The sequence below is a fragment of the Trachurus trachurus genome (genome assembly GCF_905171665.1).
Source record: "Trachurus trachurus genome assembly, chromosome: 5".
In the NCBI taxonomy this organism is placed as follows: domain Eukaryota; kingdom Metazoa; phylum Chordata; class Actinopteri; order Carangiformes; family Carangidae; genus Trachurus; species Trachurus trachurus.
In genome coordinates this window covers 14,143,430-14,163,232 of record NC_139896.1, presented here as the reverse complement: position 1 = coordinate 14,163,232, position 19,803 = coordinate 14,143,430, and the positions used below count along the sequence as shown (strand labels likewise).

Here is a 19,803-nt window from a genome sequence, read left to right as displayed (position 1 = left end):
GCCAGCTCCTATTAATAGTCAAATAGGGAGAGAGAGAGAAGTATCTTTTGAGGTCAATCATTTCCTTCCTCACTCCTCTTTAAAGCTGCAGAATTGAGCTTGTTAGGCAGGATGAGCAACACACACAGTAAAAGAAAATATACCCATTTAGCAGCTGTTTCTTCGTTTGTGCCACCACCTGAAAATCACACTGCCGGGTAGTGTCCTCAGGTTTTTGTCTGCCATTGTGCACTCCCGTCCCGCTCCTCCCCAAGACGCCTCTCGCTTCCTCAAGATTCACTTTCTCTTCACTTGCAGAAACTCCAAAAATAATAAGAGCCAATTATGTAACTTAGCAGTGCTATAATCATGTTTTTTTCTGTTGAATGCTTGTCGTATTTGGATCAAAATGTCATATTTTAATCACATCCATAATTACTTTCCCTTCAGATTAAAATTCTCGCATTCAAGGGAGAGCATTCCATTCACAAGCAATTGGATGAGAGTCCTATTAGCCCTTGGCAACTAAAGATGATGTTACCATGGAAACAAATAGTTCTGCTATCAATCACCGGATGCCTTGCAGGTAAGATATTTCAACATATATTACATTTGAGTTTCCCTGCACTTGTTGTCATGGTTTATGTTGATGCAACATCTTGTGAATTTGTGTATTTAATACATATTAATAACATAATTAAGTGCTGTTCCACACCCCCAGGATAAATTGATCTATGTAAGGTTAGAGGTTAGAAATATATCGTAGCAAGCAGAGGTTATATACAGTATAAAGTTTCATCCATTAGTGCGGGAGAAACAGAATCAGAGCAGTTGTTAATAACCTCAGAAAATATTTCTGACCAAAAAAAAAAAAAAAAGGGTTACACTGATTAGGTTGCAATCATTACATGTACAGTGTTCCAGTATGATGTCCTTCACCGCTCCCTTGAGCAGTGTCCTGCAGTGCATTTACAGTACACTGTCAGGGACGACTGGGAGCCCAATCCTATTCCTGTTTATGGCCTGTCCAGATCATTATCAGGATCCATGCAATGAATCCAGCCCTGCATTTTAGCACAATCTACTTGCCACTGTGCCTCATTCTGCCCTTGTGCAGCCACCTGGGATTCAAGCAAGAGAAGCGCAGACACTCCACCAGAATGTCACCCCTTGTTCAAATGACATTGTAAATCCCAATGAATGTTATTCAAATGGGCTCATGGGTAATTCACGCCCAGTACTCATGGGAATGAGGTCCACACAATCTCACCTTCCTCACAGACAAGTGTTTTTAACAGGGCCTCCGTTGCTGTCTATAGGTGCTGGTTATTATACAATGTTTTGATCATAGTCTTTGAAACCCTCCAAAAATCACTATAGCTGATAACAATCATCATGACATCTGAAGCGTCGTGTTGTCTGCCTCTATATCCTGACACCTCAGATGTTGGCTGGCATGGCATTTTATTCAAATTCACAATAGGGTGAGGCTGTGAAACCAAAGTGTAAGGTGAATGAATTTGATGGGAGTGCAGGTGTTTGATCATTTATTAAAAGATCACTCTACAACAATCCTTTGAAATTTGACTGCTTTTCAGATATATCCCCCCTTTTTTTTTAGGTTTTAAGTAGGGATGTCCCGATCACATTTTTTTGCCCCCGAGTCCGAGTCCGAGTCATTTGATTTTGAGTATCTGCCGATACCGAGTCCCGATCCGATACTTTGGCAATGCAGTAAAGTTTTTAATGTAGATCAACTGTATCATCCCACTATTTTTCTGTTCTTTGTGCTCTACTAGGGATGTAACAATATCAAAATCTCACAATAATACGCCCCCCCTTGCGGCCCGTCTTCGCTTTAGACAGATAGGAAAACCCTGACATGTAGATATGTAATATATCCGATTCCTGATCGGGATGTAACGTCCGATTCCGATCGAGTCTGAAACCACGTGATCGACCCCGATTTCCGATCACGTGATCGGATCGGGACATCCCTAGTTTTAAGCTCATTCAAGTTTCTCCACATCCCTGAACAAACACAGAGTTGTCATGCTTCATTGTCCTATATCGTTCCTCAGCCTGTCACACAGAGGAATATGTGCTGATTCCTTGACATATTATCACCAATTTAAACCACATGTAGAACTACTACTCACATGCTGCAATCTGTTAGCAGTAGGATATTAATTAGGCCTACTCTGACCGTCTGTTGACTCTGCTTTCATTTAGTACCAGCTTGTGATCCACATCTTTTCCTTTTAAGCTGCTGCTCCTTATGGCCTCAATTAACCGGTGCATGCATAGTATGACACAGATGATCTGAAAATAGATCACTCTGCTTTATTTATCAAACATGTCACTTGAAAGGAATCATTAATTACTGAGGAAAGATGTGAAAACTGGCTTTCTACATCAGTAGTCAGCCTGAGTGCTCAACTTTGGTCCTCAACAATTAATATCTATCATTATAATATTGTTGCTAGCAATATTAATACTGAACACCTCAATTTCATTGCATCGTTTTCAGTACAGTATGTGTGAGGTCTGTGCAAGTGCATTAAAGTCTCTGAAACAGCTTACCTTGCTAAATACTTAGACAATGAAAACATTATGATTTATTTGCTTTATTTTTGTTTTCTTGCATTTTTACATGGGACTTTTGAAGGAGGGAGATTAATCATATCTACAATGTGATGATTTATCATGATGTTATGACAAAGAGAGGCCTGGTACTATGAAAAAGTAGGCTCAGTGTGCAAAATACACACAACTGCCATGGACTTTGTACAGTATATTAGTTTTCCTGTATTATTTTAGGTTTCAGGGCCATCAGAAAAACTGTAGCATATAGTGAAACTGATGCCAATAGGAATGAGATGCTTAACAAGGGTGAATGGAATTTACTTTCAATGTCCAATGCACAACAATTCATGAATATTGTCTTAATGTATTGCTTTGATTTTCAACATTGTTCAGGGACTTGGAGGTTATATACTGTTGAAAAAGTAATATACAATGAGTGTTAGAAAACTGATGTTTTTCATCAAGATTAACTATTTGTCTTCACAGTATCTATGCTTTTATTGAGTTCTGTTATTTTCTCTTGAGGTCAAAGGGACAATATTTCTGCCTTGTACTACCATAGACTTTCTCCTCTTTCCCCAGCCTGTACAGAGGATGTCATATTTCAAGGGCCAAGATGGAGGACAGAGCCAAGTGACCTCATTTTACCAATCAATTCCCCAGACCAGCAGGCTACCATCACATGCGAGGCAGAAGGGAGCCCTCCGCCGCAGTATAGGTAAGTTACTCCACCATTGTTACCTTCCCCCCCGCAAGCATAAGAAGCTCAGCTGTCTCTACCTGCTTTGGCTCCACATCCACTTCCCGTGGTGAAAATCCATTGCTGCTTAATTGCTTGTGAATCTTCATTGCTGCTTCCACAGAAATCAAAGAGGGTACCGATAACGTTCATTGCTATTGATTTGTTAAAGAACCGCGTTTTCTGGACATCAGCGCTCGAGAGAGATTACGCACCATTCAACAAGAAGACAGGCTTCAAAGAACAACTGCTTAATTGAGCATCCATTTCTAATTGAAATAGGCCTATCTATTTTCACCCCAAGCTATGATGTAGAGTTAGAGTCAGGGAGGCGCCACTGTGGTTGATGAATATGCCAACACCTCAGATATGAGCGAGGTTAACTTTATTAATGATAAGATTTAAGCTACTGTACGAATGAAGATGATGATTTATAATATGGTGCACGGCTTAAGAAATCATTAGGAGAGTAAAGGAGATTCCAGCAACTCATTTGCACCACAGATCCTTTGATATCTCCGCGGCAATTCCCTGGCGGCGCAGGGAGCCTGCCTGAAAATGGCAGCTGGTGGTGTTTTTTTATGGTAGATTGTGTTTCGGAGCTTGGTCAGCACCATGTAGATGCACAGCAAGCAGGGGGAGAGAGGCAATAACCTTGTGAGTGACATTCCACTAAATGCTTACATTTCCTATAATGTGTCTGTGCTGAAAACATGGTCCAGGCGCAGCAGCGGGGGGTATCATTATACTTGTTGTGCAACCTGAGCCATCGCGGGATGAAGCCAAAACCATCATTTGTATTATTTCACCCGCAACTTGGAGCATTCTTACACTTGTGTTGTTCAGGAGGTTTTGTTTTTCAGGTTATTTGTGGTGTCAAAGCATTTGTGAGAAATGGATGGGATCTGCTACTTTTTCTCCAGTAGGGTGAGACGACCTCAGATGTAATTTTAGTATATGCAGAGATTGTCACTAGAGTGTTTTCCTCATATTAGAGCTGCACTAATCAATATTTTCTATAAACAATGGATTAAATCACTGCAGATAATGCAAATGGCCCATAACCCACAAGCCCACATACTGTAGCTATGTGTGATCAGCTCTACAGCTCCCGATAGCTTGTTTTCACGTCTTTCAGCTGACTGTTTCAGTTTTAACTAGCAACTTAAATATTTAGGTTTAGTTTCACTTTTGCTTTCATCTGCATGTCCGGCATCAGCTAAGATGGATTTTCCAGCACTAGGTGGAGAGGTGTTTTTTTTTTGTTTCTGTCAGGTTGCTGGAAACATGACATCAAATAAATACTGATGTTGCTTTTTCTCTTTATGTAAATGATCAGTAGTTCGCCATATCGTCATATCGTACTTTACAAGGCAAACATTTGTTAATATTAAAAAAAGGAAAAAAACATATAATTTTGTAAGATTTCATTAAAAATATGTTACAAAATATTCACCATACACAAGAGACCTAGTGGTAAAAGTAGAATTGCTGCCCTTATTGCTTTGATTTCGTAAAAAAATACAGACAACTCATCCTTTTCTGGTGAACTTCATGTGGCTTCTTTCTTATTTTCTTTCTTAGAGCTGAACTGTACTACCTGGGGTTTTGCAGCACTTAGTCTCAAAACAAAACTCATATCTCATGCTGGTGATATTCATCTAGGTCAGTGGTTTCACTGTTTGGAGTCAGTGCCCTCAATTATGAATAAAAAATCTGAAACCAGATTTAACAGGAAGACTTGACGTTTGAGTGAGCAGTCTGTCACCACTGCGGATTGACATCTCTGGTAATGCTTTTAAAGGCACTGCACTTTGGGGCCTTAATTTTACTTTGAGGAAGGAGTTATTTTTTGAGCCTTATTTGGGTTGCATCAGTTTTTTTCTGACACTGATTGTCCTTGACTTTTCGCTTTCGGCAAGGAGAGGGCTTCTTTGTCCTAGCAATTAAATATAAGGCATGAATTCTCGGCAATTCATTTCACTAACACTGAAATTAGAACCTGAAAAAGCCCTGAGCAGACAGAAAATAAAAACAAAAAATCACTTCAGGAAGTGGTCATGCTGTGACTTTCACCAGAGCCTCCAAACTGTGCATGTGCCTACACCCTGCAAATGAACAGTATTTGTATAATTAAATGTGCCAAGCAAGAGGGTATTACATTCAGAGCTGCACACTTAATTTCCTCAGTTACTGCAACTATTAAGAAAAATTCATTCATTTGGTTTAATATCCATACAGAAAATTGGGCCACCCAATATTGAATTTGTCAGAAAAGATTATGTTAACCCTTGTCGGAGGGGTAAGGGAGGGGGCACAAATGGGCTTTTAGCACTGAGCGTCTGACTTCACTTAGATTTGGGTGTTTCAGCTTTCCTCCTTATCCTACAGTGTTGAAATCATTTTTTCATTAGCCATACCGCTTATCCTTTCAGGGTCGTAGCCAATCCCAGCTGACATTGGGTAAGGGCGAGGTATACCCTGGTCATGTTGTCAGACTATAACAGGACTGACATACACAGACAAACAACCATTCACGCTCACATTTACCCCCTCAGGCAATTTAGAATCACCAATTAACCTAACCTGCATGTCTTTGGACTGTGGGAGCCAGGGCACGCAGAGGACAGCCATCGGGGGAACATGCAAACTGCTATTGAAATCCTACTGTGTAAAAATCATAATATTTGAAAATGATGTAATAATAATGACATTTTAAATTAGTCACTAGTTAATTTGTATAAGTTATTCATCAGTTTAGTTAAGTTTGACCAAATATTTACAATGTCATACATTTCCAGTGCAGATGCCATGAGGCACAGCAAAGTGCATCTAAAGTATAGCAAAGTGTACATATTATATATGCATGATTGTTTCTTTATATTATAAGCTTGCAACTGCCGAGGCCACATGAATGGACAGTACAGCGTAGTTTACCTCAATAGTATAAATGGCTGATCATCTTGCATTGGCATCACACCCATATTGACCTTCAAACCCATTAGCACTCATTGCTACCCCATACTACATTATTGCAGGAATACACAGTCAGACCAAGCCTGCATCACCTGCTAATACATTTGCTCTGATGACACACAGAATCAAAGGGTGAAAACAACAGTGTTCGCAGGCAGTCACAGTTGTGTCAAATGTATGTCTCTCACCCCCAGGCTCTTGGTTTTTACTGAAGACATAAATCTCTCAAAGGCAAAGCTTCATTTGTCAGAAAAAAGTAAAATAAATCACAGAGTTTCTCTTCCATATTAGTAAAAAATTGAATATCTTTTAGGTGAACAAGTGGGTATTTAGAGCAGCAGGATGGTGAATGTGGGATTGATTCTAAATAAATGACAGCACCCACGCTCATGGAAATAAAAGAAGATGTCACGCAGTGCAACAGTGTGGCTCACTGATGCATTCTTGGACAACAATGAAGCTAAATGACTCAGAGAAATAAGACACTGTTGTGTCATACTTTGGCTACACAGACCAGACTTGTTAGGCATTGTTGGTGTTAGTTTTTAATGGCATTGATTGACACTAAGAAAAATATGGTGTGTAGTATCACCAGCTTCTCGCTTGAATTGGGATAAATCATGAGTAGCTGTCACAGTGTAAGGCTGTCAATGAAAAAGCGCTTTAAGGGCTTCGCGGACTCATCAGTTTTCAGTGACGCTCAGCAATCACACATGGAAAAATCCATCATAGAAAAAGACCTAGTGGACCAGAATGCAATGAAGACTGGCGCTGTGGAAAATGCAGGAAAGTGACTGACTGAAGAACGTGCAGATAATGGAGAATGGTAACCAAACAGTTCAACAGAACTGCAATGTAATATAGTGCAACGTTAGTGATAATTAAAAGTGTCGTGAAGGTATTAAAACTCTGGCTGATTTAAATAGGACAGCGCAGAGAGTAGTGTGGTGAAATTAGGATTCAGGTGGTCATTTGTGTTTCTGCTTTATTAACCTTGCAAGTTACAGTTGCTAGCGATGTCCACTTTGTCTAATTTTATTTTCACCACTCTGATGCTCTGCTTCCACCTTCACCTCGCCCACTTGGTGACACGGCGAATAACAAGAACGGGAACCCTGACAGTTCTTCAGTTGACAAATAGTCCAGCGTAGCGCCAGAGCACACTCCAGGGCTCAGAGCTGTGCTTTATGAATACACCTGTCAGTGTGTTTACTATGAATCTGCTGTAACACAGGATCAAGGGCACAGCAGTGATTGGAAAGTGGGAATAAAAAAGTGCCCTGGCTTGTGTCTGCTATCATGTAATGTGACTTCAGGCAGATGTATGACTCTACCTTTGTTCATGGGTTGGTGCAGGGTAACAGGGACATAAATAGACTGGGGAGGCCGTGATTATAAGATATTATTTTTTTTTTCTTTGTTATGAATTAAGTTATAGCATAGAGACCGGTTATGAGTCTGGAAGTGGAGACTGTTTCACGTTGAATCGATTTTTATCTTTTGGAGGGTTACTTGTCCTTTGATAGGGTGAGAAAATTCTGTGACCCATGGGCTTATGTGATCATTTCAGAACCAGTAGGATAAACGAGAAAAATACTGGACTTAGGTCTGAAATACAGCTCTAAAGGGAAAATATGTGAACACTGTTTTTTGTTTCTTTTTTCTAGTATGTACATAACATTTATAAATTTACTATTCTATTTACTTTTCCTTTGAATAAAAACATCATATCCAGGCATCAGATTGCAACTGTAAATGTAATTATATCTGCTGACAATTTATGCATATGCACAACTAGCTTCTATCTCTTAGTGTTCACTAATTCCAATAGTGCATTGTTGCCCATGAAGTTGGAATAAAATTAATTCACCTTTTCATGAAATTATTGTGACAATGTGTTTTATTGTTGATAGATAAAGTGTATATCTTCTCAAAACAAAACTTTATTCATCAATCTCTTCCAAACATATCGCTGTGAAAATTAAACCACAATTTATAACCTTTGCAGACTGTGTATCCAGGGAAGGCTTAGACAAAATCATTCCAACGTTATGGGCAACGGTGTATTTCTGAAACTCTCTCACACATACTACACACACACACTCAGTAACACTCAGAAACATTTACACTGACACACAGACACTCAAACACACTCACACTGAAACGGGTTGGTTTTAAGAATATTTATTGTGTTATATTTGGCTTTAAAACCAAAGGAACACACATTTATTAAAAAAGCATGTTGAACATAATAGTAGTGAGTACCCTGGGCCACAGTTGAATTTCCATTATCGGTTCTGAGCTCCACATGTGTGTAAGTGTGTGCCTGTTTGTTTGTATGTGTGTGTGCATGTGTGTGCACAAACAGTATGTGGTCTGTGTGGTCACTGCCATCTCAGTAGGTGTCTGGCCTCGAGGAAAGCCAGGTGAGCCTGTGCTGCAGTACAATCCCCAGTCTATTTGATGAGGAGACCTCATGCAAAATTGATGTGAACCTCAAGGTCACGGGGAGTTCATTCAGAGCATGCTCAGATCAGCCCGCGCCTGCAGCACACCGCAGCAAATAGGACTATTCTGCCGGACTGTGTCGGACTCAGTGTAAGCTGCTCTTAACCTGGAATGGCGCATTTTAGTTCTGTTAAGACCTCCTCTGCCAGATTCACCTGTTTTGCTGTTTGAGTTAGGGTGGGAATAATAATGAAGGAAAAAAAAGTGAGAAATACTGTATGGGGTATGTTCAACTGCAGGTTTAAAACCACCAATCTGTGGAATAGACAGCTTTTACATCTTGTTTCTGAAATCACCATACATTTTACTACACTGGATTACCGGTGCATTGCCATTTTGTTGTGCTGTATGCTTTCTGGCAAGAATTATTATACATTAGTTGATTCATCACCAGAATCGATCATTTGTTAGTGCTCCATAGATCAGTTGGAAGTCACAAATAAAAACAGATTTTTAAGTTTCCAGAATATGGAACATCATCCTGTATACCTTGCTTAGTTTCTTTCTTTTTTTTTTAAAGCTATTTATAACATTATGGAATGATAGTTGGGGTTAAATGGCGAGGGATTGTGCTTGTGCGTAGGAATCCAGCAGTTCAATGGTTGAAATGTAGTTTCAAAGGAAAGGGCAGATATTTTTCTGTGGGCACGTTTTAAAGTGGCTAAAACGAGGTTTTGTGGATGGCCCCACTCACGGCAGCACATCACTCAGCTTATGTGCTGGTGCTCCGGACTGCTTCTATAAACTGGAAAACTGCTGATCTGAATCTACTGCAGGTAACGCACTGATTATAAATAACTACCACACACAACCTCATGTCAAATAACCTGAATAGTCAGTTGATGCTCCTTTTACACTGGTGGTCAAAAACATGACCTTACAACGGTCTGCAAAGGAAAACGCTACCACTGGCGTTCACCCAGTGTAAAGTGGCTCTGCAGCACACTGGGTATTTGCTCCTTTGTCTGAGCTATGACGTCTTTCAGATCACAGACACTGCCATCACACCTGTCACCCACGCAGCATGATGCCGTTAGATCAAAAACACAACGGCTACACTGCTCTCGGGCCTGAAACAGTGAGCTGCAGCAGCAAAATAAGTTTCAAAAACACACAATCGCTGATTGAAGTGTCTCACATGGAGGCTCCGGCACTTACAGGAGCATCAACCTGGGGATGAGGCGAGACTGATCCATTTTACCAGTCTGCGGCAGCTAACAGCTCACTCTTTCTCCCCTTGTGTCTTTGTGTGTGCGCGCTCTGCAACCGCATGTGGTGACATTGCTCCCCGCAGTTGTGCATGTCCTGTCAGACAAACTTATCTTGCAGTGTAAAAGGAATCAATCACCTTTCATTATCAGGTTTCTCTGCATTTAAACAACAGTTGAAACAGTATTATTAACATTTACCAACTGACATCGCTGTAAGGCATCATAACAAATAGCTGACTATAACCTTTATACAGTAACTGCTGACATGATGCTTTATTAACCTTAATTAATGTGTAATCATTTAAAATGATAGATTACTTTGTACCAAGTCCTTACACAGGTAAATTGTCCTTGCCCTTTGTAGGAGCATATCTGCAGCAGGCATAACGTTATCTTCATCATGAATAAAATAAATTGTTTCACTGTGGTTTTGTCAACCCCCCAAAAGGTACATTTCTAGACAGAATCCCTGTGTAATGAGTGGTGGTGGGTGGAAGAGGTGGAGGAGCTATAGCAGATGAGGCTGCGGCTGATATCCATCCTTGTTTCCTGAATTAAGTCACCAAACTGTTTTATTATCACTGGTGGCAAAATTGTCCATTCAAAGTGTCAAATTTTGAAATATGCTGAAAAGCGCAGCTGGGTGTATAAGATGCCGTGCGGAGAGTGCTGCTGCTGATGTTTTTTCACATTTTCTAAGTGTGAAGGTTCACATTTTTTCTTTTTTTGTAACTGTCACAATGTGAGAAGTTGCAAGTGCAGGTTTGTTGTTTTGTTCACAACTGGTCAGTCACCGCTGCATTTCCCTTTTCAAAATGATATTTTAAAGAGTCCAGATGGCATCAGTGTTAACTCTTTTCAAAGTGACAGCAGCCCATTTGCTCCCATTGACCTTTCTCAACCTTAAAATCCTTTAAATCACCTATCTGGATCCACATGGAAAAAAAAGGACTCTGTAATAATACCTCCCCCCACGTCTTCCTAATATCAGAGCCTGTTGCAGGTGTTTCTGCAGCAACAGTAGGTAGGTGGCTTTACTGATTGTGTTGACCGTGCAGAGACATCATTACACTCAGCCAGCCGTCTGCTCCAAGGGTGTGTGATCTGTCCAGGCTGCCCACCTTCCTCTCCCATTAAGTTCAATCATGCTGGGCCGCTGCAAGTCCAACTAGCTTCTCATCGTTTCCCATTTAACCTCCCCCCTCCTGTACATACACAATAATCCTTCCTTTGGCACAAATAGAGGAGCGGAAGGACGGGGGAGAATACGAATGGACAAATGCAGGGAAAAACACCTTAGTGATATGTGTGTTGTATTAGAAATGGTCGATTGATATGTCAGTATGTGTTTTCCATATTTGTATTTTGAGAAACGTGAGCTTTGTCACGACAAGTATAGGGCTTTTGATTGAAATACCATTGTCAGAGCAATGACAAAATCAGTCAGATTAAGTGACACAGGCACAGACTCTTAGATGAATAATGCAGACTACGAAATGAAAGACAGCTTTGTCTTTTGTAGTCTGTCAGGCAGGAAGTCGCGGAGAGCCCTGAATGCTTTAGGACTGCATGAAGCATCATTCTAACTGCCTATTAGTTTGCCTGGGAGCAAGAAAAAAATAATATTGATTCTTTTTTTTCTCCTTATCATTGGAATTGTCATTTCACGGTGCTGTCGCTGAGGCAGTCTTAGACACACGGCATGCCAATAAGCTTTTTGTTTTTCAGATTCTATAAGGAAAAGTAAATTTTCATCTGGTAATGCTCTGAGATAAAGCCCTGCCTCTTATATAGGTATCCGTCATTTTGCATCTCCTTTCTATACTGTATATCTTGGGCAGAATGACAAACTGCAGATTTCAGAGAAGGAGATATGAAGTGTTTTCATTGTTTGGCGTGAACATTATTCATTGTTTTGTCTCTGTTGGTAGCTGTGATTAATAGCTGTCACTTCCTGAACTCAGCTTGCATGACAGAGTATCTTGTGACCTTTGCTTGAGGGAAATGGTCTGTAGACAATGCAATATGAAGGTGTCAAAGCAATAATTTGGAAACACAAACACACAAACATAAACTAATTAGAAATCACTCAGAGAGACCATCACTCTGCCAAGGCTGCGCGATTCTTTGGATTTGTAATGTTAATAACACACAATGTTCTGACATTTTTAATCTACACTCATGCTCAAATTCACTTCAGATTGCACATACAGTAGAGATGCAGTGATGGGGTTTATTTTTCATTCAAGGGTGTGCCGTGATAGATGAAGGGGAGTGCGGCCCACATCTTAACCCAGACACCATCCTGTCTGGACTAATGCAAGCTGTTAATTATTGAGAATTATTCAATTTTAATTGTGTTTTTATTTTAACTGGTTCAGCTTTTCCAGCCAATCATTGCAAATCATTGCAGCTCAGGTCAGTGAGTGAGGTTCACCAAAACAGGTTGAGACAAAGTCCAAGGAATGAGCGGGCAAAAAGGAAAAACATGCTATAAATAGATATTCTGTTGTTTAAATTGTTTATCATATGAATGTTTGAGACAGCGGAATAACATTTGCTGTTGTTCACAACCTTGTTTAGTGTGTTAGCAATGGTGGAAAGTGACATACGATAGCTATGACACTGACAGCATTTTGAATGCCAATTGATTTTATATTTTATTTTTTTTTTGTGTTTTTCCAATAATCCATGCATACACACATTGTGGTAGGACCACATTTACTTGAGTAAAAGTACATGTATTATGTTTTCTGCTGCTCTGTTAGCATCATTAACTTTATCTAAATCTGCACCAACACACAGACCATGCTTAATTAAAATTTGTCAACATGCTGTATCGTGCTATTTCCACTAAGTGTTGATTGCATCTGTTCATATGTTGTTGTTTTTTCCGTTGTTTTTGTTTTTTGTTGTTTTTCAGACATCCTGCTACCAGACTTACAAACTTGACCAAAAATGTAACCTCGGTGGTTGAAGTAATGAAACTGAGATGAAATAAAATCCTCTCGCAAGAAGGAAAAATCAATATTCACCACAGTAGATCTGCAGGTTTTGGAGTTTAGCCAAAATTAATGGCAAACAAAATACTTCAATGGAGTCAAACTGATGAAAACTGGGAGCTATGGCGTCTCACAATGTTAAGAAAAATGTTATTTCCGCCTAACTTTCTCCCAAGCACTCTCCAAACAGTCAGATTTCTGTATTAATAACAGTGAAACTTACTCTTATTACTCAGCCTTTATCTTCTCAGCGTGATGCTGGCGGACCGATCAAATTGATCTCTGGGAAAAACACTGCGAGCATGCATCTCCAGGGGACGCAGCTACTGATTGTGTTTGCGTTTTTTCCAGATGGTCACTAAACGGAACACTCATTGATCTGGGGAATGACTACCGGCGTCACATGTCTGGGGGCAGCCTGATCATTAGCAACCTGGACAAGGACCAAGACACCGGGGCGTACCAATGCACGGCCTTCAACACATTGGGCTCCATCCTCAGCCGCAGAGCCAGCCTCCAATTTGCATGTAAGTGATCCTACAATTGCTAACACATTTCTGGCACCACTCTGACACAGTTATGACATTGTGGCATCTCTTTGTATCTGCTGTATCTGAGCCTGACGTGTGTGTAATATGCTTATGGCTCAGGCCTCTTCTTTTCATTTATTATTCCAATTTCTCATTTAAATTGCCCGGGAATAGATTTTTGAGAGGGGAAATGGTAATCGAATGAAATGTCAGATGCAACAAACACAGTGGGTGAGGTAGCTTCTGACTGTCTCACAACTTCATTGATTCTCATTAGTGGCTCAAACTCTGACAGCAACTATGCTCAGTCCGAATTGCCTCAATTTTACTGAGTGATGTGCCAGCCCTCGTGATCCAGACTTTGAAGCAGATGAACACAAATAATGCTTAAGAAGTGTTTGTATCTTTGTAATCACCAGCCACTTCTTTATGTATAATATATACAGCAGATTGTGAGCGGATCAGACGGTGACAGGCTGTCTGCTGCTCTGCCAGCCTCCTGCGCAAAAGATAAAATGTGGGCTTGGAAAGTGATACTATGTATTGGGTGGGGGCCTTCCCTCCAAACAGGCCATGTAGAGGCACCTCTCCCCTCTTCATCAAGCCTGCTGACTATTGATCATGTCCCAAGGATAGAGAGCCTCTCACTTCCTTTCAGGAGATGGGTTGGCATTATCCCTATAGCTCGGTAATGAATCTCACTTTTGGGGGCCGGGTAAAGAGCAGAGCTGCTTGACATTTATTGTCTTGCCTAAAGCCCAGTGAGTGAGGTCTAGCAGATCAGCATTGCTGATACTGTGTGTCTGTGTAATGAGACCACTGCCCTAAGATGGATATGTTGTGCTGATTTGCTGCACCCACAGTGAGCTAACATTTCCTGTACACCTGCTTATCCAATCGGCCAATCATGTGAGAGGGTTTTTTCCGCTGACTGCAAGAGTGGGGAATACATTTGGGTGTGTGTGTGGGGGGGGGGGTTATTTTAAGTTGTGCAAATCACACAGACTCCAAAGGGATGTCAAAATGAGATGAGCTCAGTAGAATTGTTCAGTACTGGAAATGCCTCCAATGCTCCCGGAAATGCCAGCATCGGTATCGGCGAGTACTGGCGTCCAGGCACTGATCCGATACCACGTGTCTTATAAATAGGAATCTGTTTACCCGTTAAATCTGTGAGCTCTGACTGACGCTACACAGTTCTTCTTTGCCGCTCTTAAAACACTTGCGCTGTGCTGCCATTGGCAGCTACTGACGGGGTGCTGCCCTGAAGATGTGGTCTCAGTGCAGCCACAGTTGAACTCTGCAGTCAGAATGACAGGAGATTGTGTAAAAAATAATGGTACATGGACACAGGGGGACAAAAATGAAGCAGTTTCTTTTTGATTCGATTAACAATTGCTACCATACTGTACCACATAAAGATGTTTCAATTTACTGTGATACACTTTTGGGTGTCATCCATCCATATCCCACTGCTGCTCCTGTGACCTAGACACGGATAAGTAGTGTATGCACGACTGCCCTGACGTCCGTCCCTCTCTCCTGCCAATTCTTCCAGCTCTAGCCAGTAGATGAGAGTCCCTCTCTTGTTTGGACTGAAAGTCAGCTGCTAGCTGCTGTGAATACTGGTAAAATGGATCGTCGTGTGGGCTGGTTCTCCTGACAGTATTGGAGCCTCAGTGTGAGACACCTACTAGCTAGAAGCTAGTTTGCATGGGCTGCTGTGTTTAAACTCCTTTCACACCGGACCGGGAGGCACAGTAGCATGACATAACTTGAAGTGGGTGTAACTGTACAGTATGCACTGCCGACTGCAGACAGATCCCTCTGAATCATGTAATAATGTTAAATCATGTAGATACAGAACATGAGCTTCAGTTCATGTCCAGATCAGACATCAGAAATGGGAACGATAGTCTCTGGTAGTGGTGGCGTAGGGGTTATAATGACACATTTTGGACCCTTAATACTTAACCAATCACCATCTGAATGCTACAGATTATCTGAATATTGTTGCTGACCATGTGCATCACTTTGTGGCCACAGTTAACCACTTTCCAACTTCCAGCAGTACAATTCTGCTTGTCACAAAGCTAGAGTCATCTCAAACTGGTGTCATAGCGTACTGCTCAATTTAGTAGAACACCTCTGGGATGTTGTAAAACAGGAGTTTGTAAAAATGATGCGATGCGGTCATGTCAACATGGACCAGAATCTCAAGGGCGAGACTTCTATATGAAGAACTCAGGCTGTTTTGAGAGCAACAGGATTAGTATGATTTACTTTAAAAAGTGTTCAGTAAGCACGACTGCGCTACTCAAAGAAGGTTTGACAGCTTACAAATGAGTTAGTCAATATGGTTACATGTCTGTTTCTGTCCGTCTGCAAACTGAAAATGGTACTGATTCACTCATTTGAAAATGAAAATATTTGAAATTGAAAATTGTCAATCTTTGCAGTCTGAGTTGTCCCATCAAAAAAAAAAAGTTCTCTCTGTCCTGGTATCTGTAATCAATTTTGTAAAGAGTGTGATGCTGAAAGAGGAGATATTGACGATCTGAAACATGACTAAGTGAAATGTGGCAACAGACATGACTAAATGTTTGCTACATGTCTGCTGGATCGATAAGCAACTATTTGAAAATTACCATATTACCACTCTTTGTTGTACTCTCCACTCTGAGCATAGGTGATCACAGTGTTGCAGTAAGTAACAGAAGCAATGGCCACAAAGAAAAAAAAAAAGACCTAAGATGTGAAATTAGATTTCTTGTATAGCAAACATGCAGCGAGATATCTTTGTACTGTAGTGATCCCTCCAGAGCCGGTAAAAGTAGCTGAAATCTGCTGGACACAATATATATATAACAGGAAATGTCTCCACAGCGGCGCCACTGCCTAGACCAATCATTTTCGACCAGTAATGGTCACTCTGTGTAATCGCTAGGCCAGCCATTCTTATATGGCAGAGACTGATTTTACTTACAAAGGAATCACTGCAGCTACAGTGAGTTTGGCCTCCAGCTCTCAGAGTTACAGTGTGTGGTCAGTTCACTCCAGTGAAGCCCATTATTCTTCAGCACAGAGGCCAGAGCAAAGAGGAGTGTCTCCCCTCCAGCACTGAGCCTGCTTCGTCTCTAACCTTCTCTGTGCTGTTCTGCACGATCAGGGTGAAGGAGTCATCCTTTCCTCGTCCACTAAGTAATTAATAGTAGCTCTGTGATTCACCTCCCGCTGCTTCCAAAAGCATTGCTGTTATAATTATCAACCGCTGTTATGCCGGGCTTTTTCAATCAGCCGGGACTGTGAATCTCGCTCCTCGGAATCGTAAATGTCTTTAGGAGATGGACTCTGTATTTACTAAGGCAGCCTGGTGAGATCAGAAGGACATCGCCTCTGTCTGTATTTCAAGTCAGCCATCTCCTCCTGTGGCCTCCTCGGTGTCCTGCCGTGACTTGGCTCTGTTTGATTCCACTGCGGTCATCAGAGAGCTGCTCATTAATCTTACCAACACTCTGTCCCACTTCTCTCCATAATCTTCCTTCTCCTAATTTCCCTTATCGGTCACACTGACTTTCTTTTGTTTGTGTTTGGAAGGCTTACTCTAGGCTGTTAGCCAGAGGGTGCAGACAGAGTGCAGAGCGGACTGCGGCAGCTTCCTTCCATCAGTCATGAAGCCAAGGATGGTTTATCATCCCAGGTTTAGGTTTTCTTTTTTTCCTGCCAGCAACTGTTCATTCATTTGCAGGGGATAGATTGTGCTGAGAGTATTGATGGGGACGCTAATGCTTTTAAGTGCAAGATTACACCACATTTAATAATGATGTTACTTATTGCTGCTGGCACTGCAAACTGTCATTTGTCATGCACACTCCCCCATGTTTGCTCAGTCCACGAACAGCCCCCCCCCCACCCCTTGCTCATTTTATCCCATTTTCAGCCTAATCTCTTGCTTGTCTTAAGCGTAATGTTGCTGAGTAAACATCACCTAGTTGGGTACATCTATTTTATCAACACCCCAGATGCCATTGAAAGTGTTAAAGGCTATCAGGAGGTGTCCCGGGGCAATCAATGATGCCCTATTAAAGTCCCAGGGCACAACGTGTAACATCAAAAACATGTCTCAGTGAATCAGTGATGGGAGTTTGGGAAAAAGCATGTTGCCTATTTTCAGATTTATGCTTTTCAAAGAAACCCTTGACAATATGGACTGAAATCCTTTTTTTTGCAGTATAATATCCAGTCTAATATTGATTACTTTACACTTTTGAGCTGCAGTTTCAGTCTTAATTTTGATCTTATTTGACTCATCAGATCTCGAAAACTTCAAAATCCAAACAGTGAGGAGTGCTGTCAACGTCCGTGAGGGCCAAGGAGTGGTTCTGTTATGTGGCCCCCCTGCACATTCTGGAGGTAAGTTTTCTGGATGCCACTTCTGTGCCTTTCCCTGTCGTTTAGACATGACTCACAGGAATTACTCACTCCACATGGCAACCTTTGATAACGGATTACTCCCAAACTTAATCGGTTTTTACACCCATTTATGTGTATGCAATGCATGCTCTTGATAATCCTCATCTTATGTTGTTTATACAGAATGCAATTGAGCCAATACTCACTTTCACTTATTCTGACTTGTTCTAATAAATGTTACATGTATTTTGGTAAATAATTTGCTTTCCTGACCAGGGCTAGATGAGGAGATCAATACAACTATGTCCATTAAATATAATGTAAATACATTTCAGCAGGTCATCTTAGTTTAGCAGCGAGAAACAGCTACCATCTCCAAAGGTCACAATATTTGCATACTAGTAAAACTCACCAATGCATGTTGTATATGTCATTAACTGTACAATAGGCCGAGTCTGTTCCATTTGGACAGAGACTAGCTGAGCTAAGATAACCAACTGCTTCAGAAATGGTTTAATTTGTTCCACTGAAGGTCACCACCAACCAGTCAAGTTGCAGGAAATGTGTTTTTGCAGAACATTATGATGTCACAGTGAAGTTGACCTTTGACCATTTGGGTAAAAAATGTCATTTGTCTTCCATATTGTGTGAACTTGAATTTGTTACGGCCAAAAACCATGTTTTGGATAAAATCTGTAGAAATTCCGTCAAGGATTTTTTTTTTTTTGTCAAATTCAAGAGGCCATTTTCTGAGCTCTGATCAGGACCTTTGACCTTTCTGACCACCAAAATCTAATGAGTTTATATTTGAGTCCCAGTGAAGTCCCACATTCCCTCAAGGCATTACTTAGATATCATGTACTCTAGAATGTGACGGACAGACGTACAGTAGGGATGTACGGAAAGGCAACCTGAACACATAATCCCTGCTTCCCTGGCTGTCAGTAGCGTGGAGGCAGAGCAAAGTATTTTATAAACGAGAGGCTACAAATAGCAGATAAAGACGCTGACTGCTCAGCCGCACCACCCTGCAGAAAAGTGAGAACATGGACAATGGCTGCTGCCTAGCTTGTCCCTCTCTTCATACAGTAGCATTCACATTGGAACAACTGATTTCCCTCACAAGAGAACAGTTTCTAGCACAGTGCATTGTACAGCTGGTCTATGGGATAATGGGTCAGAGTACTCTGTGTGAAATACAGTTTGACAGCTTTCCGCTCTAACATAGGCTTATACGCAGTTGGCTGCTGCAACCGTAGCACTATTGTGTTTTCTCACATTTTCTGAAGTGAATGAAAGTAAAGCAGTGTGGGCCTGCTGTCCCTTTCTTCATTTTCTCGTCCTGTTGCCCCCTGTCTGAATCTCCCTCCTTTTTCTCTTTTTGCTTTATTTTCCTCTCCCTCTTTTTATTTTCATTTCCACTCTTTAATTTTGAAAGGGTTATTGTGCTACACAGCCTTGGATTTCAAATTTTATCTAATATAATATGGCATCCATTCTGGTTTTCATTGAGCATCCTTGACCCTGAATTTCTAAAGCACTTTTCTACCACATTCATTGCCACATCTTATACATTGCCACAAAAAATGTCAATGTGTTACTTTTTGTACTGTGACATACACGTGTTTACTCAATCGACATTCATGGGCTGCATAGGTCATTGTCTGTCTGCTGCATGGTAGCTCTTGTGTTGTATTCCCTCTCCCTCCTTGACTTACAATTTCTTGGCAAAATTCTGTGGCTTCCCATTACAGCCACATAGTTCAGGTGGAGGTTATGCTGACTCTGAACTATGTGGCTCCTGCTTGCCTAGTCAGAGAGAGCTTTTCATCTGCGTCATTGCACCAAGCTAGGACGCT

At 41.1% G+C, this 19,803-nt stretch overlaps 1 protein-coding gene across 1 annotated transcript in view; it reads left to right on the top strand.

The window, feature by feature from the left end:
- Positions 1-510: 510 nt before the first annotated feature.
- cntn3b (contactin 3b) overlaps positions 511-19,803 on the top strand; it is a gene marked incomplete at both ends in the record, with an annotated part of 39,471 nt that continues 20,178 nt past the window's right edge. The window contains 4 exons of the mRNA XM_083971503.1: positions 511-565; positions 3,148-3,283; positions 13,353-13,528; positions 17,846-17,944. Of these exons, the coding sequence (XP_083827629.1) occupies positions 511-565; positions 3,148-3,283; positions 13,353-13,528; positions 17,846-17,944 (466 nt within the window). The remainder of the gene's footprint in view (positions 566-3,147; positions 3,284-13,352; positions 13,529-17,845; positions 17,945-19,803) is intronic.